This window comes from Polyodon spathula, chromosome 1, assembly GCF_017654505.1.
Source record: "Polyodon spathula isolate WHYD16114869_AA chromosome 1, ASM1765450v1, whole genome shotgun sequence".
Classification (NCBI taxonomy): domain Eukaryota; kingdom Metazoa; phylum Chordata; class Actinopteri; order Acipenseriformes; family Polyodontidae; genus Polyodon; species Polyodon spathula.
In genome coordinates this window covers 29,867,945-29,895,017 of record NC_054534.1, presented here as the reverse complement: position 1 = coordinate 29,895,017, position 27,073 = coordinate 29,867,945, and the positions used below count along the sequence as shown (strand labels likewise).

Genomic DNA, 27,073 nt, shown 5'->3' with positions numbered 1-27,073 from the left:
TTCTATATGCAAAGAAATGAGCCAGGTATGTTTTGGTTTGGTCAAAACAAACAATGCTACATTTTTAGACCACGTACAGTATGTGTGCAGCTACCAGGAAGTCAAATTGAAGTAAAAGACAGAGCTACTGCATTAACAACTAAACCACAATGGGTTGTATTTTAAGAAAATACTGGCCACGATAAATACATTTTCTAGAATCTTAAATTTTCTTCTCCAAACCATTATAGATCTACACCTGATACATTTGTTGCCTACCTGCTATTACTGAAACAAAATTAAGCTTGCATTCCTAGAAATCCTCTAAACAACATTCTTCCCAAAAGTATTTTATATATTATTTGTATGTTATTTTCCAAGCACACAGCAGGAGGATTGACTTTCTAAGTAGCAAGATGGAAGCACTGTCTATAGGAAGACAGTGTAAACAAACGATTGAGTATTCTTGACAGACACAGAGTTTCCTGCAGTAATTCAGGGGATTGTGTGGGAGCTCTGTGGACGTATCCTTAGGGCAGATTTCCCTTTGTATGACACAAGAGAAATTCAAATGGCATCTTTTTCAGACTTTATAATCTCTGTTTAAAAAAAAATAGTGACAGATTGCTGGTGGAGACATTTTTGGTTTCAGGAGAACAGAATTCAAACACTGTAATCACTATGGTGGGCTTAATCCCAAATCACACTGGTCAGAATCAATGTTCTACAATGGTGCTTGCTAATCAGCAAAAGGTTTCCACTGGCAACTACAAGAACCTGAATTTGAAAACAATTAAGGTTTCTGTTTTAGTCTCAAATAATGAGAATTCACCAATACAATTTAATACATTGCTAGAACTCCAGATACTGCTAAAAATATTGGTGAACTTGTTCTTCCAGATAGGAGCTCACAGTTTATCACTACTGATGAGCTACAAACACCACTCCCAAGCAGAAGTTATCATGTATGTCACTTTGCACAAGAATGTTATGTTATGGTATGTTATTCACAGCATGATGTATGGACTGCTTTAACAACATGGGGTCTACAGAAGCTAGCGTTAAATTAAAGACTGAATTCATAAAACCATTACTGTGAACACCCTTTTTTAAAAAATAAATAAATAAATAAATAAATAATTATTAGGTGCTACGCGTGGAGTGCAAGATACGCCCTATAGTCTGGACTAGGTCAGCCACTGTGTCCTCGGCTCACCACACACCAGCGACCCCTGTGGTCTGGTCGGGCACCTGCAGGCTTGCTTGTAAACTGCCCAGGGCTGCATTGTCCTCTGACGATGTAGCTCTGGGTGGTTGCAGGGTGAGTCTGCAGTGTGCAAAGAAGCAGGCGGCTGACGGAACACACTGCAGAGGACAGAGCGTGTTTGTCTTCACCCCTCCCGAGTCATCGCAGGGGTGGTAGCGGTGAGCCGAGCCTAAACAAAATAATTGGACACTACTGAATTGGGGAGAAAATAAAAAAAAAAATGTAATTGGCAACGACTAAATAAAAAAAAATAAAATTGCAGCTTTCTGTCTCTGGGTCCAGCCTGGGCCGTGACGTTATCCTGTCGCAATGTATTTTTGATGATGATATATATTTTTTGACGACTGGAGATTTCTTGTGAGATATGTCTACCTGTGTGTGTGTGTGTGTGTACGCAATGGTTGGCATCATCTTAATACAATACTGTGGATAGTTCAAGGCTAAAAACAAACAGTACTGTTAGGATGCCACTCATGTGGATCAATTAAGTGGCACTCATGGCAGTTGTTGTTTGTTTTTTACTGCATCACAGTACTTGAGCCCTGAAGGTCACTAAGATTTAGTTTGCTGAGTGTATTAGGGGTGTTACTGTATTTGGCGTTTCATTTCCTAAGCGTTTAAACTACAGAATTAAACGTGTTAAATGGAAGGACACTTACTAGAAAAAAAATGCATGAATCAGCAACTTGTAAAAGGCACCCAGATCCATCAGCCAATTGACCACAGCTGGTCCTGCTAAAACTCTACCAGAGGTTCATCAACAATGCAGTACAATTCAGGAAAAACAGCCCTGCGAAGGCAAACCAGTCCATACGAAAAGTGACGTTTCATACATGGTAAAACTAGGTTCATTCTCATGCCATTTGTATGAAGGATCCTGAAGAAAGAAGGAATCCTAAATTGAACAGAAAAAAAAGTTTAAAAATGGAAAAACTACTAAAAAAAAAAAAAAAAAAATCACCTTGGGCAAACATGATAAATGATACAACCCATTTACTAGTACACATAATTCTACTGTCATGTCAATGTGCAGAGTATGGAAAGGATGGCATGCAGCAATTAATCCACAATGACAACATATCTATTTAGCCAGTGTTACTAACGGTCTATGTTGCATATCAAAATACCTATTGTATAGTTAGCAGTCATCTTGCCTTATAAAGCTTCCGACCTTTATTGTCATTCATATTTCAGACATCTGTTAATGACCTGTACTATGGTTAATCATTCCTGGTCATACAGCAGCTCCCTTGCTAAAAGGTAGGATAACCACAAGTGATGATGCTGTCAAATTGCAATTCCACATAATAATGGAATGCAAAGATAACAGTAAAATGAAATACAAGTTATAGTGAGGAAACTGTTTCCTGTACACATTCTCACACAAATCATGTGTATTATCTGACTGCAATAACATTGACAGTGGGTCACTGGTTCCCGTAATAAAAATGTATGAGTCCCACACAATATTTTCTTTTGTTTTGTTTGACCTTATATTCCTTCAAAATGATATTCAAATTCTTACTTTGTTTTTAGTTGTCCATACTGTTGCAGTAGATCACATAGTACTCATTCGTCTCACAAACTAACATAGTGGCAGGCAGGTTTTGAGAGGGGTAATACTTTTATCTCTACAGCTAGAAACGTTGGCAGACTAGAATAAACAGCTTAGAATGTCAACAAGGTCTGCTTTAATGTCTATCCTGTATTAGGCTTTGTGTAAAAATGGTTCTAGAAGACAAATATGTGCCTAATAGCTAAAAATATATAACAGCAATGAGAAAATAATGCACATTGGGTAACAAACTTTAAGGGTCCAAAAAATGACTAATTTCTTCTATGTTTGATACAATATGTTAGTTGACTCACACAGCAGCTACAGTCCCTCAAAGGTTCACCATGGTATCTTTGCACTGTATTTTTGGAGTAGTCCTTACCACCACTTTCCACTTGATTATACTACGCATTTACCATTGATTTCCAGGTTTTGTTTTATCTGCTTTACTATACGTCTCTAGACCTGACAATGATTATCTATGCTTTACCTTTCTTTCAATATGCTTTATTATACTTTGCCAAAGCTTTTAGTATCGGAAACTCTAAAAAAATGTAGACTTGTCAAACAATAAACAGGAAAATGAAAGTGTGTATAAAGTATCTTAATCTCCTCAGAGTAATACATGTGAGTTTCTTAAAGCTTTTAATATTGGATGTAGATATTTATGTTTCTGTTCATTTGCTTTAATTCCCCTTTGAACTACTGATAACTGAGACCCAAAGAAGTCAGCTTTTAAATTTCAGGAAACCGTAGTAATCAATGGAAAACAATGTACATTATAAAATGTACACAGGGTCATTAGATGATATTACATGTATGGAAATAAACTGTATACAAACTCAAATACAGTAAAGCTTATAGAATATATACAGTCGCAGACTAAAATTATTTGGGGAGTTAAAAAAATAAAAAATAAAACACACATCCCGCAAAGAAAGCGATTTCTATAATTTCTAATTGTTGTACTGGAAGATATAAAAATGCTTTCACCCTTTGCTTCCTTTACAGCTTGCAGTCTTTTTTTGTATCTTTCTAGAGATATTTTTGCCCATTATTCAAAACATACAGCTTTGAGTTCTGCAATCGACTTTTTGCAAAAGTAGCCTTCAAGTAAACCCACAACATCTCAATGGGATGCTCAGTCTGGGGACCGAGATGGCCAATCCATAACTGCAATCTTCCTTTTTTTCAGAAATTTTAGAAAAATGTGTGATACATGTGAGGAAAAATAAATGAGTTGCAGTCCTACAAAATGCATGTACCATCATGCTATGACATGTTTGAGTGTGGCCCTGCATCATGACCTATGGAAAGTGGCTAGACCTCCTTGTACCTCTACCATGTGTTAAACTGAGAAATTGTACCGGAAGATACCCATATACAGTCACAGTATTATAAAAATGAGAAAAACCACAAAGTGATTTCTGTAATTTCTAATTGATCTATTGAAAGATATCAATTAAAGTAGAGATACAGCTTTAGAATAAAATAACACATTTATAACATATTAATTAATTTAATTAAATAATTAATTATTTAATTTATATTATTAATTACACAATTTAAATAAACAAGAGAAACAACCACAGCTTTAGCTTTGTTTGCTATGTAAACAGGACCACTACACATTAACAATTGGGCCAGCACAAAACCATTGGAATAAAGACTCCCTGGCTTTGTTTGTTTACCAACTGATATTGCTACCTCAATAGGTTTACTGAAGTACATTTAACAAGCAGCTTCCTTGGAATTTTGTTATTGCTCAATAATAATAATTTAAACAGCCAGCCATTCACTCCTAAACATACAGTACTGCTTCCTTATTATTTGTACAATTCACCTTGAAAACATACTGACTATTCCAATACTAAATATACCATTAGGATCTCCTTTTTTAAAAGGCTATCACTTAGCATCACTCAATCGTATTATCTATATATATAAAAAACATACATATACCTTTTAGATCTGCGAAGTCTTGATCTTGTGAGGAAATGAGGCATGGAAAAGTTAGAAAGAACTGTCCAAAAGCTTGAGTCAGACATGATCCAAATTGAATTACAGCCCCGGTTTTAAGGTTAAAATTGTGGAGTGGCACAGACGCTCCTTACATAGCAATCAAACACAACTTTATTTATCGACATTCATCTGCAGCCAGCTGTAGAACACGGCATATCCAGGGGGCAGTGTCCTTAAGGTCCTGTAATTACTCAGTCAGTTCCCAGAAGATCCTGGACACATTTCCCCTTTTTTTCAGCTTGACCCAAACAACCTCTACCCCTGAGAGAGAACCAACATCCATCACTTTTTACCCCTCTTCGTCCTTCTGATAATGAAATGCTCTGTGTCACTGTAAATGCCTCAGCCAAACATACTGCATATCATCTAACTGGCAGTTACCACTTTGTAGGGGGGGTGGAAACCAAAAGCAACAATACATCATCACCGGCAGTTACTAAGCCTGTGCATCTTACTCAAGCTGGTTCCTCCTCCTGTAACTTTCCCTCCTTCCTTTTTTAAAAATGAAGATGTATCACACTGCCATCTCAGGATTCTGATTTACATAATAAAGCACACTCCTGACTCCTCTTCCCGAAGCAAATAAGAGAACTAGCTGAGCTCCTGGAGTCTCAGTATTTAAACTACCTTTGATCTCCAACTCTCTCTCTCGCTGTTTGTTTATCAACAGATAAGACAAAAAGGTACAATTTTTTAGTTATTTATTTATTTATTTTTAAAAGGTTTGAAAGCTGTTAAAGCAGCAAATAAATGATCCGTTCCAAAGCCCCGTCTGCTGTTAAGCAAAACACTGCAGCAGAAACAGCCTGAGAGAACAGCATGCAGCAACACGCTTACTATCCAGAGGGTAAACAATGATCTCAGCCAGGATCTTATTCCTATTCTGCTACCATTCAACTCAAAATACTCAACAATTTGCTTAATAACAACCCAGGACTTCAGAGAGAAACACAGCGAGAGAGAGAGAGAGAGAGAGAGAGATGTAGATTGCTTTTACTGGTACAATACATTGCACCCGAGGATTAGTATCATTTTGTTATAGCTAAACCAAACATTCATACTATTGCTCTGGTGACGTGGCTTGGCTTGCTTTCTTGTTTGTTTATTTGTTTTTCAACAGTTGTTTTGGAGGTTCCCAGACAATGACTAAGCGGTTTCCCTGAAAGAAGCTAAGGAGAAACAAGCTACTTGACAACTATGTTCCTGTTGTGTTCCAAACAGCAAGCTGCATTATCGAGTAATTTCTGCTATAGTTATGGTGGGTATATTGAACTCTACTTCTACCTTGTTACATGGCTAATTTGTTAGAGCCTCGAAGTGTTAAAAGTCTAATTAAAGGGTATTTAAATGGAAAAATTACCTTGCACCAAAAATGTACGTTCCAATTGGGTCATCGGGCAATTTATTTTTCTGATTAACATGAGTTGCTTTGGGGATGGGGGGTTAACATTAAAAAGGTACCAACCTAGATATGAAGAATTCGTGGCTCAAATAAAAAATAAATGTATCTTTATAGAGACTAAGGTCTATATACACAGATGGTCTAAATACAACAGCCCTTTAAACTCTATATTACCCCTGGGATGCTTTTTAAGAAGACTTACACATTAAGATGCTGGTGTCCGCTGAAGTTTCCAAAAATAAAAATAGCCCTCGTCTGTCATTTGCTTATACAGACAACAGGCATCAACAAATGTATATGCTTGGCACTGGACTGAAAATACTGGTTGCAAGTCCTGTGAAAGTAATTTAATCATGTGACTGGTTTAGACACATACTGGAAGTAGATGAATATGCCTAGCTCTTTCCAATCTCCATTACCAAGAGCTGCTTAAATTCCTCTTAGCAAGTCATGGCGATAACCCAAAATGAAAGTAAGCTACAACTGGGCCTGCACCCAACCCTATGCCTTAAAAAGGTTTGTTGAGTTGCTAGGCAACCCAGAAACTGGGAAACACAGTTGTCAGTCTTGGTCACCGACATGAAAAAATGAATCCTTCTTAGTAACACTGATTTTATTTTATTGTTAAACACTTAAGTACAGAACTACTTCCAATGGAGTCTTACTCTACATACAGCTATGTTAGTAAGTTTGGTGAACAAAAATATTGTAGGCAATACTCTGAATTTTTGGACATCATTATTAAATATTGTTTACAAGTTCTCAGGCAAACCCAGACCTCAATTTAAACAGAGCCTTAAAAAGTAAATAGCTAAAATCAGTAACAATGTATCTATTCAAAATACAGTACGCAGCTTTCTTTAAGTCCAAGTAACGCTATTAACTATTTTGGCAGAAGGATGTGTCTTCAAGCATGTTCAAAATGGGAAGCAGATTTTTTAAATGGATTATAAAGGCTTATGCTGTGCATTTAATGTTAGTCTACAGAAGGCCTGTGGTTACAGTAACAGGGACAGTACAAAACTAGGACTGCTTTCTCTCACTAGCACACACTGCAATCCTTTCAAGTTCAATTATCACTTCAGTCATCTAAAGGGGAATGGAAACGAGTGGAAAGTATTCATCATCTGCTAAAGATTCCACTCAAAACAGCCTTGTGTTTGTCTTATAACACAATAAAAGACTTTTAAAACTACGGCAACCGGCACGTGTTCCGCCATATTAACACTGCCATTTTCCTGTGACGTCACTGGTTGAAGCGCTCAACAAACCAAGATGGCAAGTCTCACAAGAGCACTGGAACTAAGTGACTCTTAACAGCTAGAAATCTATTGGTAAAAACTTTCTGTATGAATCTGAGTCAATCACAGCATGCCAAATAGGCCCTATTGAAACTGAAAGAAAGTGTTCAGATTCCTGGGAATCTGATCCAGGTAGCGAGAGCGATCCAAATCCTGACAACAGCACAGTTTCTGGTGCAGCTGCCGTAACTGCACAGTAATGCCGACACATGGGGAATGTGTTTGTTGTTTTGAAATTCCTTGCATACAGCACAGAATTCCTGAAAAACTGTCAGGCAAAGGTCCACCCTGCATCACATAAATGCCAGCTTTGAAATTGTGCCTGGATAGAGGGGTCATGGATACTGCACTGCTGCTTCTCACAGACATGAGGTAGACTGTGTTGGGATTTATATGTTTCATAATTCTTGTTCGCATTACATTACTACTACAATAATAATAATAATAATAATAATAATAATAATAATAACTCCCTTCACAGGTATTAAATACATACAACAGCTATAATGTTTCAAATTAAACAATGTTGTTAATTTTTTTTTTTCCCCCTGTGAGTATAGTTCCATTCTCAAGAAACAACACTGCTAAAGTCACCTCTGAATCTTTATTGTCACTCGGTATGTGGAAGCCTAAAACACCATACTTGTGTGCATATTCATTCTCCCTAGTCACTGCAAGTGCTGTTCAAAGATCTGATAAACAAAAAAAATGTGCTTTGAAATCCCAGCACTGAAACATCACCCTTAGCGCCTTACATTCTACTTCTTCCCTTAATTCAGAAACTGTTAAAAGAGATGATTGACTGCAGCTCCAGGCAATCCAGACCACTTTAAAATCACAGCCCAGGGCATCCTCAAATCTTGGGTGGCCCCTATTAAGAGTTTGTGAGAGCAGCTCTCATCGTGAAATAAAGTTTTCAGAATGTAGATTTTTCGCTTCATCTTCTAAAATCTCTGGCTTAAAAATAAAATCTAAATATCTCTTTGTTTCCACGGTCGTCTTGTCTGACTGAAGAGTCTGACAACCAGGCCTGGCCAACAATTAAATTTTTTTTTTTTTTTCATACTATAGTTATGCTTTGTGTGTACACTGGTGAAACTAAACACCAGTGCCAACTTTATGTGACTGCTCTGTAAGCACTGGATAACTGCTGTGGAGATCTGATTGTATGAACTGGTGCTAATTGGCTGTCTTGTTCCATGGGAAACCCAATTAGTTCACTGGAGTGGCTATTTATTAATGTTTAACACTCAAGGGCTACTGTACAGTACAAGGTCTGGGTCCATATGGCAGAAGACAGTACAGGGGCACTTGCAAACATGATGTTATGCAGAAGCTTTGCTAGAGGCCACATTGCCAACAGATTAAAAAGAAAATTGTTATTGTGCTTCTCTTTTACATGGACCTAAACAGTCCTTCAAGTGGATTTAAAATCTTTGAGCACAAAACCCCTTTGGGGTGGTGTGATGAGTCAAAGGGATTTCGGTCTGTGATTCAGCCTCCCGACAGTAGATGGCATCAAACCAACTCGGGACTTCCCTTACCAAGATCTCGTGACCATGGCAAAAGTCATCTTTTTGAGGGGCGGCACCTTGGTGAGGGGCGGAAGTACGAGTATGTAAATTCCAGCCACTAGAGTCAAGTGAAGGATAAGGACACTTGTCAGTTGGGGATTGGTGTTCCACTGACTACAGAGGCGGGACGTTACATACTAAAGGGAATGTACTACTGTGTTCGGGGTTGGTCCGAAAGTAAAATAGGAGGAGTAACGGGTGGAGGGAGAGACTAGTTTGATGCAGTCTTTTTTGTCTTTTTGTTTATGTATGGTTCGCCACGACGACGATTAAAGACGAGTTCTCACGGTCTGTTTTGGATTTCACCCCTGCACTCCTCACACCATTTTTTAATTATTTTGTTGTGTATAGATAATAAATATTTCTTTTATTTCTGTACACATAAATTACTGTCTGGACATTCCATTTAATACACTCTCGCCTCGACCCATTTCTGTTGTGCCACGGCTCATTTGCTGATATACTGTAGTGCATTGCCAGGTACAGTGCCCTGTATGCTTATCATGCAGAGAAACATAGTAAGTTACAGCTGTGCTCGGGGCAAATCATTCCCAAAATGTAAAAACACCACATGACCTGTCATCATATTTCGCAGTAGAACTTTCTGTTTCTAACCAAGTTTCTTCAAATTAACCAGTAACTATATTAAAAACGGGAGTAAAGCAACCTGCATGACACATTTAAAATATAAAAGGTCCAATAATAGGAACCTTCTTCAATATAGTATAGTATACATTGTAACAAAGCCTTACGACCGAGGTTCGTTTTCGCCCTTTTAAATACAGACCAAGACACAAGAATTGCAGGTTTAAGCACTTACATGCACTTTAATATTGACAGAAATGAAAATAAAACAAAACAAAAAACAAAAACCTAACTCCACCAAGGAGTGCTAAACTAAACTTTAAGAAAATCTTAAAACCGCACTTATGTCGTTGACTGGTTTCAAAACACATAGTTTTCACAAATTCAATAATATGAAGGTTCACACAGTACCTTCAGTAGCCCACACAGGACTTCGGCTTTCACAGACAGCCCCAGACAAACTTTTTGGTAAATAAATACCTGTCTGCTAATCCTAGGCAGGTGTCCCTCGTTAAAATTAGAGCCAGGTGAACCACTTCCTGGACTCACTCCCTTGGCATTCTGGGGAATGTGGTCTGGCAGCACCCTCCTAGCCTACTCTGCCACAGTATGTACAGTTCAACTGTATACAACATAAATAACAGTGACTGAATCTAGAACAAAGCAAGTCATTGTAATATTTGCATTCAGCTTTTATGGACTTATACCTAAATATATAAATATAATGTTATAAGGAATGCTGGGGGATTGTGTGGGTGGGGAGGGGGAAATTGTTTGCAATACTATGGCTCACATTTTAAGTATGAGTTCTGGGAGACCATAAACATATTCAAATTTTCTTTCTGACCTTATTGCTTCTTCTCCAAGGCAACTCTACTGTGTCAAAACAATGAGAGTTCGTCTGTACAGCAAATATCATGTTTACATGAAAAATATCCAACATCAACAAGACAAAGGTTTTCTGCAGCACAGGGACATAGGCGCATATAATAGGCTTTCCAGTTGCACAATCTGCTCTATCTATGCAGACAAGAGACTGTCAAGGAGTGACCCTAAAACCTGGCTTCCTTTGTACAAGATTTGAGCACCTTTTCTGAATGAAAAGTATATGCAGCAGAGACGTCTGACTGACAGAAACAGCTTAATTTGTCCGAGGTTTGCACATTGACGATGGGAATGAGAATGTAGGAGATGGGAGCCCAGCTAACAAGGTTTAAGTTTTTGCAGGTATCAAGTAAAGGCCCTGGTCGCCCACACCTGTGATGTAAAACGTTGGATGCATAGGCCTGTTGTGATGTTTGCAGAGCCACTTTGAGCTCAACCAGGAGAATTCAAATCTTGCTGCAAACAAGCTGACTTATTAGATACGGATTGGATGCTACAGAATCAAATACACTGCTAATAATAATGTTGAATGATTCTGTATTTTGTAGTCATTTGAATAAGTCTGTGTAAGGTCTGAAAGACAGAGCTCCTGGTATCAAAATGTCAGGCAGACCTGCTGAAAGTTCCAAACCTCCCTTAAGGCAAAAGCATATTTAATTGGACTCAAAGCCTCAAAACATTCTGATCCCGCGAGAGCAGAACGGCAAACTCTATGGAACAGTTAATATGCCAGAAGCAAATCGGACTAGGTTTGACTAAGTATAAAAAACTAAAGTATTTAAATAAATAAGAAACCTAAATTTTAATATTCAAGGTTGCATTTCCAGCCAAGCAAGTGCCAAATTAAAAATTAACCTCTTGCCTTCTGTGTATACTGAGTAAAATAAAATTACAATTCACAAAAGAGATTGCTGTATTGAAGTATTTGAATTAGAAATATAGTATAAAATAATTTAAAGCATAAAAACTGTAACTTTACATATACAGTGAACCGATTTGTAACCCCTTTGACAATGTTGTAGACAAATTAAGACACATTTGAGGTGGTGTTCATTTAATTTGATCAATTTAAGAATTAGTTCAGTTTGTCTCCAACTAAACAAAAAGTCTTTTAGACATTATAATAAATCAATTAAACAAAATAATATAAATGTTCGATTTGTATAACTGTTTTACTGCAACAAAAAACAGAGGAACTGTTAAGTTTGAATGTAAGACAATAAAGTGTAAACTGTATTGGATAACTTTAGTAGACAGTAAACTTGCTGAAGGAATAGAACTAATTTAATGGGCCCTTCTTCACCTGCTTACAAGCAAAAGAAGTACTGTGCATGAAAAAATAGGTTTTAGCAATCAAAAGTGAGATTTAGTGGTCGTCAGCAGTTTTGAATCCAAGGCCTTTCTATAATAAACAAAATTAACTCCATTATACCATAGAAATTAACAAAAACTTGGCAGCCGAAGTGAGCACTTAATTTAAATTAGAAAAGTTGTCCACAGTATCAGTCCTTATCACATAGGTAGCGACTTTAATTAGGATAATGTCTGAGCGTCAAAAAATGACTTCATGCAGTGAAGCGTTGGAAAAGCACTTGCAGGGAGCTTCATATTAATTAAAACACTAGTCTTGGCAAATAAAAATGGTGTCTGAAACCTGGTTATGCATGTGAATTTTTAGAGAGAGGTCAGGTTTAATTCAAGCCAACCTACAGTCTTTGTCCAATACTTTGTTAACACACCTCTATATGATAGTAAACTAATCTGAAAAATTGACAAGATATGCTGCGCGGAGGGAATATACTGTGGGTAGACCCATATATATATATATATATAATATCCTATATATATATATATATATATATATATATATATATATATATATATATATATATATATATATATATATATTTTTTTTTTTTTTTTTTTTTTTTTTAATACACACATTTGTATCATATTGTATTGTATTATAGCAAGGATCTTGTGAACTTTAGTTCACCAGACTTTTTAGAGAAAGGAGGGGTTGAAAAAGACAACCGAGATCCCATTCCAATATTTTGGGAAATAAGTTATATCTCATTAATTTCGAAGACAGTTATGTAACTCCAATTAGTTTTAAAAAGAGTTGACCAGATCCTTCTAGAATATATAATTCTCAAAGATAAGAACTGTCAAGGCAGATTGATGATCAGATTTAATTGGGACTCCTAATGTATTCAATGGAGGGAAAATCCTATATAAGCCCAGAGCAAAACCCCATTCGATGCCATTGATCTTGATTTTGCAAGCAAGTTTGTAGAGACCTTTCCCAACAGATTCACAGCTTAATTGCTGCCAAAGGTGCTTCCACCAAGTATTAACTCACGGGGGTGGAGACTTATCCAATTATGATCTTTCAGTTTTGTATTTTTAATATATAACTTTTTTCCTCCTTAACAGTGTGGAGTACAGTATGTAGATAAGTGGAAAAAAACCTAATTTAAACTCTGAAGCACCGACAACAAAATGTGAAAAAAGTTCAAGGGGTTGTAGACGTGTGTGTGTGTGTGTGTGTGTGTGTGTGTGTGTATATATATATATATATATATATATATATATAAACAAAAAATATATATGCATTTCTGACAAGACACACTGATTTTGTCATCTCCAGATTAGCTGCTTACTTCATGCATAGGAACACACAATAGAAAGGCAATACCTGTTTGGCTTTCAAATAAAGCCACTGCAGAAAAAAAGACGTATAAGATGTGGAACATCTATAGTGTTTGGAATCCATTCTATGCAAAGATGATGCAATTACCATATGTCACTCCATTCTGGACGTTCAGAAAAAAAGAAACAGAATTCTCACTCTGACAGATGCTTAGTTATTTTCTTCTCAGAGTGGTAGAAAAACAAAGCGCTGAGCTGTAATCCACTCCTGTCATACTATGATGCAATCATGCTGTAAGAAAAAAGGCTCAATAGCATGTCTAAACTGAAGGTATTAGTAATTCAATCAGTTTGGGTCCAGCGATTGTGCAATTCTTATGAAGCAGAACAGGCAGGCTGCAGCAAACAAAAGGAAACCAAGTTTGTGATTTTTATTATGCTGTGCTGATTATCAACACATTTACACCTCTGACACGCAGTTTATGCAGCACTGAAATGGAAACCCTGCAGATCCTGAAAACAGTTTAGCTCCCTCTGCAACACACTCAATATCAAAGAGGCTACAGCCTACACAAAGCGAGCGAGAGCGATCGGGGAAAAAAGGAAGCAACACATTAAAATGCTCTTGAAAGTAAAGTATGAAAAGAATGTTGTTTTTCGGATGTATAGAAAACATGCAGCAAGATTATAACTAGGTCAGATGTAATTAATTTGAAAAAACCTGAATGGTTTGAGTCATATCTTAAAACGTGTTATCTTAAGATATTTTTGATAAAGCATACACATAACATTGATAAGACCGATATTTAAATATCAGTGAAATAATCTTATACAGGACCAATGTGTGAGTAAAGGAGGCAGTGTTGTCCAGCGGTTAAAGTTCAGGGTTTGTAACTAGAAGGTCACCAGTTCAAATCCCACCTCTGTCACTAACTGACTCACTGTGTGACTTTGAGCAAATCATTTAATCTCCTTGTGCTCCATCCTGCAGATGAGATGTTAAATCAATGACCTATTTTAAGTGACTCTGTAAAGCGCTTTTTGATGGTGGTCCACTATGAATGAAAGGCTCTATAAAAATTAATATATTATAGGATTATTATTATTATTATTATTATTATTCACAACCAGTAAAAAACATTGTGACAAAAAACAAACTATGAATACGTTTGGAGAACAACAAAAGAAAAAGGCTGAACATTGATTCTGTGACTTGACAGAAAATAAATTACAAAAGAAAGATGCTCCAAACACTAAAATGGTGATTAAATGTCACTGTTTTCTGACTTTCTAACATACAATACAATGAAAACAAATATGACGTGAGAGACATAAATTAGATTATGCAGCAGTCAGCAAACCAGATGGAGATGAAAACAAATTTATGAACTTCAAAAATTGTGGTATTTATTTATTTATGTTATTTCCATATGTTGCATCAGCTATATTTAAACAAAATATATAAAGTTGTACTTACTATTCAACCTTGCCTCACTTACTTTCTTGATTGATTCATATATTAACTGTGTACTGCAGACTCCGCCATAGTGGAAAATTAAATGCCCCTCGGGAAGACTATTGTTCCCTCCAGGGTGCCTGCAACTTCGGGCATTATAGCCCCCTGACAGTAACAATAGTCTTCATGCTAATTTTCCATTATAGCCCTCCTCTCCATTCCAGACAGACAGACAATCCTAGCTATAGATGTACACAAAAAGTTTAAATGATAAAAAATATATATATATTTCAGGACATTTCAGACAAAAGCTCTTCAGCTGCGATTAATCAAAATGAACACGACTAGAGTCCAATATCAGAATCCAATATCCGACAGATTACTTTTCTTTATGTTTGAATAGTGTTAAAGAGGCACATGAATCAAGCTATAACCCCCCCAAAAAAAGTTTAAGACAATAAAAGGCACTTTGTCTAAACATTTGTAAACTAGACTAAGCTTGATTGTAAAACTTAACAATGAGCTTGCTCTGTCTGAGTCACATGACTAGATGACCGGTATGACTTGACTAAAATATGTTTAAAAAGCCATTTCCACAAACATCCTGGCTTTACTAACATCTAGCTGAACTGAAAAATCAGACCAAGCTTTAGATCATAAACCCTCTTTCCTTTAACATGTTCCTAGCTGAAAAGCAGCCCTTGACTTTGAACATTTGTTTTTCAATTGAATCCCAGTTTCTAAACAGCCGCAATGTTGAGGACTTTATTTTGAGAGGATACTGTACTGCTTTGTTTTATAGTATGTTGGAAACTTGATGTATGTTGCTATTGTTATCTTTCAGCACTACCAAGGACATGATTTGTGTACACCACCTAATTGAGAAATGTGTTTAGTATATGGCAATTTGGGGAAACAACTTGAATTTGTTATATGAAACCATGTCATCTACAAACCCAAACAATCAAGCTTTATATTGTGGACCACCTACATAATTCCTTGGGATGTACAAATACATGCACAGTATACATAATATGAGATTACAAAATCATATGGCATTCATTGTCTTGCACTGTATGCATCATGGTTTAAAAATAACACAGAGGGTATTTATTGGTAATTTATCAAAAGGAGGAAAATGTTCATTATTAAGACATGAAATGTTGCAAATTAAGTTTAGATTAGGAAGCATACTAAAGGGGTAAGGATAGGAATCCATTAAAATGTCTTTCTCCGTTTGGGAATATTATTATAAAAATGATTGATGGCGTACTGGGTTAGTCTTCTGGGGAGAAACTGATTTACCACAAGCTGAAGCTTCTGTAATAAGCATGTCAATGACAAAGATTATCATGGAGATCTATAAATCACAATGACATCTTTCTTACAAAAATGTTCTTGCATAAAGAGGAGAAAAAGCACAAAACATCTGCAACTTCCGCCAGTCTACCAAAGCCATGCTAAAGTGGACATTACATTACTTGTTCTGAACTAAGAACTAATAATCACCTGAAAATAATCATTTAGAAATCTACTATAAGGATGGATAGCCACGTTTGAATAACCAAATTTTAAAAATGGCATGAATCAGCTGATGATGGGATGGTCTTCATTCCATTTACTATTTATAAGTTTACAGTAGAACTTGGGGACTGAAGGAAAGGTAAAAGCTTTTAGGAGCAAGTTGGCAGTTACAGTAAGAATTCGAAATGGAACTCTGGTGACCCGACTTACTCCAGACAGTCACATCCAGATTAATTATTGTGCAATAATAGAACGTCAGACTACTTAATTCCTGGTCCATTATTAATAAGTAATGGGCTTTAAATTGGTTATTTGATCCATTCTGGAGAAGAAAAAGGACTATAAGAGAGAATCTGCTGGCCAACTAAAAGCTGTAAAACCTGTGCTGGTTTGTGATGCTGGGGGATAGGATTTCCTGTTTGCTAACCCCACTTACATTCTTTGCTGACAAGATATCATGGTATACATAAATAGATAAACCCCTCTTCAAAACAAAGGTGTAATATTTTAATAAGCATGACATCTCACAAGTGCAGTGGTAACCAAAATGTTATCCATTTACTCCAATACCAGGTGGGATATTCTTCATGTTGATTTTACCACAGGCACTGCCAAGCCTGGTATAACTGAATGCGACTGGTGTACCAGCACAGAGATCTTTTCGATATATATATATATATATATATATATATATATATATATATATATATATATATATATATATATATATATATATATATACATATATATATATATATATATATATATATATATATATATATATATATATATATATATATATATACATACATACACACAGTACAAGGTCCGAGAGATGTCCATGACTATTTTTCATTTAGTTGAGGGAAAAAAAAAAAAACACACATCAACTTTGTACTGTTGAAAACCAAACCTTACCATCTACCACAGATCCATTCTCAAAATAAAAGGGAATGACAGCTGTGAAACTGTCCATAGTGTTCTTCAATACTATCAATCACGAAATGTATTATGCAAATACATATACATATGCACGTACATAATAATATGCAAAATGCAGGCCCGCTGTACTGCCGTTTAGAACCGATATGAAATACACACAAGTTTCTAAAAAGACAGGGTGGGATTTAGGATCCTTATTAAGGTTTAGACAAGAAATGTGTATACGAGTAGTGATTATTTCCCCCCTGTATATACACAGTATAGTAGAGACTAGGGAGCTTCTTGCTACACACCGCCTTAATCCTGCTTTCTACAGATATATTTGTGTGTTAAGGCTTCATAGCGTAACATATCCAGCCTAAGTATCTGAAATTCAGAATGATTACATTAGAAAGACATATGGCACCCAACACATGTTCATTGACAAATGAAAAGCTTAATACTTTGGATTAGTCTTCCCATCAGATTCCAAGAGAAGCTTTTTAAAAGAATACAGTATGCCGTTTATTTAAACAATCAAAGCCTGAAGGTTTTTGTTTTCCCAGTTTGCATAAAGAAGATTTTGGGAGTGAGGGAGGGGGTTTAATGATATATTTTACTAGATTTGTTTTGTGACTGCAGCATGTCCAACTGTGTGCTCAACCCAGACCTCAAGAATATCTTTCAGCTGCTTTCCTTTCTAATGATTTGAATCAATACAATCGGTATCAATACAATCACGATTTGTTGCACAGCTTCCCCTGCGCCAAAACAAAATGGCCGCTTCGAAAGGCTCATCCTTACCTCCAAAAGTGAAACGCATGCAGCGGGCTGCAAGGGCTGCAGGGGCTTGTAGGGGTTGGGCTCAAGCTTCTTGGAGTGAGGCTGCAAGTTAAACCGAGTTTAATAAATAGATATCCTTTAGACAACACCTATAGAACTGCCTGTTAATAAGAACTCCCAGGCAAGTAGAGACGCATCATTATGCTGAAGAATTACACATGCCAGATTAATTTAAGATGTAAACTCATCACACTACTTTTTACACTGGGCTTAAAATAAAAGCTACCATTTTATATTCATTTCAAATATTTAATGCACTAATATTTATTCAGAAAACCATAGTGCTCAGTGGTATCTGTGTTGCCTTTGAAACAGATCATTTTAAATCAAAGGTTAAGTCCTGATTTGAATCGGTCACCTCTATAAGACATAATAAAACTGAATGAGGTCATGCAAATGACACCCACAGAATGAACAGCTTGAGGATCAATATTATGGTATTTGTGCATAGTAAAGGCCTTGCAAGGATCTCTGTAAAGTTTGCACAATTCACAAACTGCTTAAAAACTAGGAAATTAAGACTTGTGTAGAAGCAGGAGGGGAAAGAATAATTCTCTGAAAGGTAAAACAAGATGAAGAATATAAATAATGAGTCACAACACCAGTTTTAAACTACATGTGATCGCAACAAAACTAGCAAGCCTTCTGTTTATTTATTATTCATTTAGTAGTAATCAACTATGTAAAACAGACGGTATTATACTAAATTTGGAATCACTTGTATAGATAGCAACAATAAAACAAATCTGGAGTAATATTGTTTTTAGCAATACAAATTAAAATGTATTTAATTACATATTTTACATCAAACTGTTCTGGTTCATATGTAAACAAAACTGACGCAATCTCACACCAAAAAAAATAAAAAAACACAAACAAAAAGCATTACATGTAAACATACACTAACGTAATGGTTAATACAGCTCAGATAGAGATAGATATTTTTTTTATTGAAACATTTTCCCACCAACATGGCATTTCAGGTAAAGTACAGTAAGTGTATACATGTGAACACAGTTAATTATGTTCTCTTGACACTATTGTAGCTGCCCTGTTTAAGGTTTTTGAAGTATTTGCGTGGAATAGGCCTTTTGTAAAGCTGTTGCACTGAACAAACAGCATTACAATGAACTGTCAAGATAATTATGCACTGTTTCTGTATCCTCAGAAATAAACAGAGAGCTGTTGTTTTGAATCTGCTGCAGTATCCTGGCTTTAGACTCACACACACTACGCACTGAGGCTGATGCTTGCTGCAGTGCATTTTAAATCATGTTTCCTCCACCTTGCTCTACTACCAAGATATTCAGCAGCAACCACATTCAGAAGTGCTCTTGTTAAACAGCATTGTCACCATATAGGAGTCAGAAAGGGGGGGGAAAAAAATCATTAAAATATTGAAAGAGGAAAATACTCACTCCAAGGTCAGCCCCGGAATTCGCAGTCTCTCCCGCTGGGCTTTCATGGCTGCAGTATGTGAGCTCACCCTATTATAACCATGATATATTCATTGCCAGCATAATCCCGGCACTGACAAAAAGCCAACATGAACTAATATAAAGGAATGGACTAACAATTTCTCTGGGGGTGGTGGAGGCAAGTTTGGGTCCTTCCAGTTCCACCTCTAGCTGTCAGATAAGAATGTCAGCTGCCTGCGGAGACTGAAAGGAGCCCCCCCCTCCCCCTCCCCCTCAGATCTGATTCGCTCAGAAAACACAGCAAAGCCCAATGCACTCTGGACCCACATGCTTTATGCTTATCTAAAAATTGATATGCTGCTGCATATACATGCAATTCACTTCAGACAACTGAAAAGCCCTCTTCATCATCACAGGGACTGGCAGCACTTGAGAGAGCAATTACAGCAATGCAAGCTTTTCCTCTTTAAATGACAGCCATTTAATGCTCTCCATTCGTGCCGTCATTACAAAAAAACTGTTCTCATCTGTTTTAAGCACTTCCTATTCAAAGTTCGTGTATGCACGCATGCATAAAGCCTGCATATGTATATTGAGAAAGCGTGCACAACTGACCACTAACCTATTTTCCACTTCATCATTAAAAAAAAATCTCTAGTGATGTCCCAACAACTTTAATAACAAATACATTTTGTTTTTGATATGATTAAACACGTACATTATTTTTTTTAAATTTTAATGTTGAATTACTTTCTCAAAACAGACTATCTGTCTAAAATTAATTTAAAGTAAATCCCAGAAAAAAAAAAGTGGCAAAATTACTTTGGCCCTCACAATGGGTCCCTCTCCAACAAACTCCGACCACTGGTTGCTATTGCCCTTGGTTACAAACAAATACTACCTACCAATTCCTATGTATTATGTATTGTATATGTATCATGAATACCATGTAATTGCATAGGAGTAAACATTCCACAATGACCACAGGCATGTCAATTATGTTGCGCTCCACTTTTTAAATTAGTAATCCTAGATGGAGGTGCCCGATTTGCCAGTTACTGCTAACCATTATATTCTGTGTGCCTGTAAGCCACAGGGGCCTCAAATCAACAATAACAGAAGTGCCTTGAAAAAAAAAAAAAAAAAAAAAAAAAATCAAATTGGCAAATCAGAGGAGGAGACAAAGAATAGAAATGTGAAGTAAGAATATTTTTATTTCATGCATGAGAAACGATCCATGATTCAAAAAGGAAAATTGACTGTTTGCCTTTAGAAACATATAGAAATGGGTGATTTCACCCTAACTCAACCAGAAAAGGGACATTTCGTTGCCTGTCCATCTCAGATTTTCCTAGAAAAATTCCCCTGGGGGTTTTCCGACATGCTGAGTTCTGAAATGATAGCCATTATTTTTTTTTTTATATTTCCCCTTCTACTTGTGACCTTGCTAAGGTCAACCTAAAGTGAGAACGGGACCTTGACCAGAAAAATCACCCTGGGCGCAATTTAGACGGTACCATCAAGTGTAGAACCTTGTTCTACTCGTACTGAATACCAGGAGCGCCCTACTCACTTCTGGCAAATTACACCGTGTAACAATTTTTTTTATTTTTTTTTGTTCCTGGGTAGTAAGTGTTATTTCCTAATTGCTTATGCCTCAAAAGTATAGAAAATGGCTATTATTCCTCACAAACTTTGCTTTTGTGACCAGGACAAGTAAATTTCAAAATATCACTATTTCCAATGAGAAAACGGGCAAATGTGTGTCTTTTCGTTCACATAAAGTCAGAAAAAAACAACATATGAATCCAAATTAACGTATTTATACTAAAGTAATACAAAAATGACTACAAAAGATTTAGAAGTGAGTAGTTTTTCGAGATTTATGACTATACTGTAAATTTACAGTATAAAGCAGGTTTAAAAGGCAGTGTATGGCAAAAGGACATCCATACTGCATCTCCAGCAAAGCCCCACCCCTTGTTCGCTGTATTTTTCACATACCTCTTTATAGACGTGCAAACTGATAAATCCTCTCCTGATCACTCGTTTTATCACCCAAATCATTTTATTACTATAACATCTCAAAAGGCTCTGCAAATGTCTGTGATATTCTTTGAGCGCTGGATGCGGAAGCAGCTCTCTCCTTTGTTTGTGTCCGTGTTATCTCTGTGGTGCATGGGGTTATCAGATACACCCTTTTTTTTCAGCTTAATTCGGCTCCCAGTCTCACTAGGCCATTGAAAGGTTTTCTTGGCTTTTTCTGGAGAAAAAACGACAGAGCCCTGTGCTTTACGTCTTTTTGACGATGTTGGACAGGGTCCAACATCGGACTGGAAAGGGAAAATTGTAATGGGTCGGACCTGGTCTGACATAGGACCGCAAAGGGTTAAACTTTGGCTTAAACAACTGAATACATATAGCTATATACATACATATGTATATTTTACAGTCTGCATATTTAAATACCAAAGAATACAAAAACAATTACTAATGTAACAAATTTTAAAATGTCAAAAAAATACAGCTTCTCCTTCTCAAACACATTTATTACAATACTTCCTGTACGAGACACTGTAGGAATCCTGGAAATTCCAACAATTAGGATTATCATGGTAATATCCTTGAATTCCCTTTAGGTTTGGTCCTTCATATCGAGTCACAGTATTTCCTCCAGTACTATAATACGGTATGCACAACACATTTTTAAAACACATTTCACTCTAACCTGGTTTGACCATGTCTTGTCCCAAGCTGTTAGATTTAATTATTTCATGATTGGGATCAGCTTTGTTACCAGACTTTGTCTGGCGGGACTCATAAAATATTTGGAAAACAGAACAGAATTTCTGAATCTCAAATCAAAAGTTAGAACTGACTGCAATCAAGGACTATGAAATACATTTTACAAAGCATCATTGAATTAAATCAAATCACATGACACAGCGACGGCTATACAGTAGTCTCCGGCTAAGAGAACACCCCTTGGGAAGCAAACAAAGTGTTCCATTAGCCAAAGTGTTCTTTAGACTGAGTTGACCACCAGACACAATACGAATCAATCAATCAATAAATAAATATTTGTTACTTGTCATGAAGTACATGCATCAAAAATTAATAGAATATATAAGAGAAAAGTAAAAGGCAAGTGTAGGTTAATAAACTATAATAAAGTAACAGACAAACTAATGTTAATGAACTGTCAAACTAAATGAACACATCACCCCTACATATGTTAATGCAGCAGCAGCTCTAAATTAAAGTGCCTGTATGGGAGCAATATTCAAGACAATCAAAAAATTCTTTAACAGAACGGTGAAGCAGCTTATCAGAATGAAAAACACCAAATTTCAAGGACTTGCGACTCATTCAGGTTTTTTCTATGCGCTCTGACAATTTACAACTTTTGTAGCAAGAGAAATGGCAACGTTTTGAGATTTTTGTTTACATGCCATTCATATGAAGATAATGTAGAACATGTTTTTATTATTATAAAATGGAGAAAAAGATTCTGTTTTGAAATCACAGTTTAACCACTGCCCGATTGAAGGTCCTGGGAAGATACAAATCTCTTTACCTCCTAATGCCTCAGGACAGCAAGCTGAACAATTGAATTATACCATGACTCACCTGCGAACAAGATGTGGCATCTCCTCTTGGGGAACCAGGGTAATTATATTAGAACACAAAAAGTGTGTGACAACGAATTCATTACCTCTGATGCTTTCCATCACCAGGCACAAATGCTGCTGAGTTTCTAAGAAACACACTGAATGCACACAATAATGGCTTTATTGCTCTATCCTGAATTGAATTTCTAAAATGTTTAATCATAAAAAAAAATTATATATTTAATAAAGTGTAAAAAAATAGCACTGTCACATTCAAATTTGATCATTTTTCTCTAGAGTTATTATGAAACAAATGTTTCTAAATATTTAAATGCTTACCTGAAAAACAGTAAATGCTAAATTTTAAAGACATTCTATTTTTACAATCACTGAATTATCAAAACACAATAAAAACATAAATAAAATCTAAAAACAAAACAGACATGTTAAATGTCTCCTTGTACAGAGTGATCTTCAGCAGAAATATTTTCAATCTTTGATGGAGGTGGTGTCTCTTTCATTGAAGAAATTTTAAAAAGAAATTGTGCATCTCTATGCGTTCATTCATTTACCAGAACTAAACTGGCTGCCAGGTTCCTAACTGCAGTGTAACAGGTAGTGCCTCAATAAGGCAAACATTTGCTGCATTTACTTTTAATTGATAACAAATATACATGTCTACACTACTGTTTCAGAAATGGGAATTTTCACAGGGAACTACATATTACACAGCGTGCATTTCACGGAAATCGCTATATCCGTGAAAAATGTACAGCCTTAAATCAGAAGTATCTTGTTTAGATGATTTCTACCATTCAGATCAAATGTGTCTCCTATATGTCATGTGATTAAGCAACTCATAATTCCTAGCAACCAGAAATAATACAACGTCACAGCGTGAGCAATTTTCTAACCAAGATTTACTCAAATATATTAGTGTCCTTTGATTTAAATAGACATATGCAGCACAGTATAGATGGAACAACAGAAATCTGAAGGGGGTCCATCAATAATAGTATTCCCTTGCTGTGATTCCAAATTAATGCACATAACACATGTAGCCAGCAAGAACACTTTTTAAAACTTTAAGAACTAAAGTTCAAACAAAAACAAAAAAAAAAAAAAGAATAGTCCTAAACCTAATTGGAACTAATGGACATGTAAACACAGAGGTATTCAAAATGAATTGGCATGGAAAGGTACAAATCACAGGGGATGATTCATAGATTATGGACCAAAAGGTGAAAGGTCACTGCACTTAATTCAGACACCACCCTGTCCCAGGAGATCTGACAGTACTATAAAAGAAATGATAAACCACAAGCTGTAAGACTGCAAAACAATGCAAAGGAAATCCAATATTGTGCATTTATAAAAATAAAAAAAAGAGGAATTACATAAAACACACAGCGAAAACAATAGTTTCAAATTTCCACTGCAGAAAATGTCCATACGAAATATAATTGAAAATGTTCTATATGCCACGTACTATACAGTTAGGTGAACAAACCAAAATTGAATTGTGAAACATCTAGGTTTATTTGAAGGACCTTTTTTTTGTTTATTAACAAACATTGTTAATTTTTAGCTAAGGGTTAGGGTTAATTAGGGTTAATAAAAACCTGATTTAATTTGCTAAACATTACTACAGTAACAATTTGAACCGATTTGAAGCATATGATCGACTGGGTATTAATCATCCATAGAGCACTGGTGATTGCAGTTTTAGCTGGCCTATTATATATTAACTAGCAGGTAACAGAAAATACATAATGTATATTAACATGTTTTAGCTGTTTAACAGTTAATAAACAAAAACAAAAAAAACTCCCTTCAAATAAAGTGTGACCAACATCTACGACAAAACAGTATAGGCACAGAAGACATCAGCACTAAAAAGTACCAGAATACTGCATTGACTTTATACCTATGAGATGTTTTGAACCAGACAGCCACCAAAAGTGGTGTTTTGACTGGACTGTCTGTAATACAATTGATGTATTACAGACAGTAAAACAAACAGGAGGACTTAGACGGTTTCTCAGATTATCACCAAATACTTGATAAAAGTTTTATATATATATATATATATATATATATATATATATATATATATATATATATATATATATATATATATATATATATATATAAAAAAAAAAAAAAAAAATTGTCAGGTACATGTCATACCTTTTTTTAAATACCTTTAACCAAATATTCCCCTAATTATTACATTGAAATAAAGCTATAAACTCGGTTGATTTCTTGGTTTTTCCCATCGTTAAAACTGAGAAAACAAACGTACAGTACAATTGATCAGAGAGCACAGCAAAACTGTTTTTTTCAGCTTGAGTTTGGTCAACAAATATTAAATCTGCTGTAATGAAACAGTTTGCTGCCTGCACCTGCAGGTAATGATGCATATGGAGTAGATGTTTTTTTTAGCATAAAAAGTACATTTTGGTACCATTTCATTTTCATTAAATAAATGGTAGATGATACATTTCTTACACTATTATTATACATTTCAATATTATTATGATACATTTATTATACTTTATGTTTTATACACAACAGGAGGGCCATGACTACAACGACCAGGACACAGCTGATTTATTGGATCCTTATCTGTGTTGTTTTTATTATGAGGGAACTACTTACGTCACCAAGTAACAGAGTCCCCTACAATTCATTAAGCCAATGGGAAAACTTGCATTACTCTTTTGTAAATATAAATTGTATAGTAAATACAGCAGGCCTTGAAAAATAAAAAAAACAAACACTGTTACAACTTGTGATGGACAGTTCTTAGTTACACAATTTCACACTGAGATGATTTTTTTTTTGTATTCAGTACATACAATACAGTATTACTGTCCTTTAAAACTAAAGGCTCTAGTTACACCCCGACTCCAAACAATAATTACACAGTTTTACTTCTCCACATGAATTTCCAGGGCAGAGTCTACAAGACATTCTGTCCTTTGTTTATGCATTTAATCTGTATGTTGATAATCCAGCTTTCGATTTTGCCAGGTTGGTATTTTTTCAAGATCCACTACTTCATCAGTCACATAACAAAAATAAAGGGATTCTTACACTAATCACTTATATCACTATACTGTCACCAAATAAAGATTATTACTCACCGTAAACATCTGGAAGCAGATTTAGGAAACAGAAACTGCTGTCCAGACAGCATAATCACAAAAAAACCTTTACAGGCGATTCATTCCACATAATTTAATAGACATAGTTTAGTGTTGTATTTTACTGTTTCCTGGTGGCAGAAAAAACAAACCTCTTTGAACCCACACCAAGCTCATTCCTTATGGGTCATAATTCTTTCCTATAGCACTATCTAACAGAACTCAGCATTTAACCCCCATGGAGGTTTGTGAAATTTCCTCCAGCTATGCAGCTAAACCTTGAGGCATTATCACAACAGATCTTAAAAGCAACAAAATACAGTAAAGAGCCATGAGATGATGATATTACATTGCCATAGCAACTCTGGTATCACAGGTCTCGGACTTCAAAGACTTGCAATTTCAAAAGGTAGATTTTTGTGTAAACGCTGCCAGAGGTTAAACTCACTCTCACAATCTTTTACCATAAGCCCGGTCCTGGAGGGACATATATAGGATTATTATTATATATTTTTAAAAGAGTGTGCTGAATAAATGTTTAATTTGTTCACTTGAATAATGTAGGGTGTGGCTTTGAACAACAACTGGGTGGAATACGGCTCTGGCTGGGCAACCCTTTCGAAAAAGCACAGAGAAGGGAAAGCAACCAGCCATGAAGCTAAAAAAAAAAAAAACAGCTCAATAGTACGAATCACTGTCAGACAATTTGTTAAAGCATCCAGCCAAACAACTTTTCTGAAAAGGCATGAAAGAGAAAATTATTTATTTATTTTTAAACGACCCCCAGTGTAGAGAAACAAAATATACTGTAGCAGCAACCAAAGGTGCATTCTGAAGAAAGAGGCAATGCAGACTGCACAATACACCACAAATATTCTTTAACCTCAATGAATTAAACATCTAAAACCTAGCACCCCATAATTACTGCA

General features: G+C 35.8%; 1 protein-coding gene across 5 annotated transcripts in view; it reads right to left on the bottom strand.

Moving 5' to 3' along the window:
* Positions 1-27,073, bottom strand: part of LOC121317012 (microtubule-associated serine/threonine-protein kinase 3-like) — a 103,229-nt gene that overhangs the window by 53,313 nt on the left and 22,843 nt on the right. For 2 of the 5 annotated variants that reach the window (XM_041252516.1, XM_041252526.1), the window contains exons 1-2: positions 19,385-19,582; positions 17,928-18,008 (exon numbers count right to left, since the gene is read on the bottom strand). The exons of 1 other annotated variant lie outside the window; for it this stretch is intronic. In XM_041252516.1, the coding sequence (XP_041108450.1) occupies positions 17,928-18,008; positions 19,385-19,431 (128 nt within the window). In that variant the 5' untranslated portion in view covers positions 19,432-19,582. Of the gene's footprint in view, positions 1-4,763; positions 5,168-17,927; positions 18,009-19,384; positions 19,583-27,073 lie in introns of those variants that run through there. 2 more of the 5 variants (XM_041252555.1, XM_041252535.1) reach the window with 2 other exon arrangements.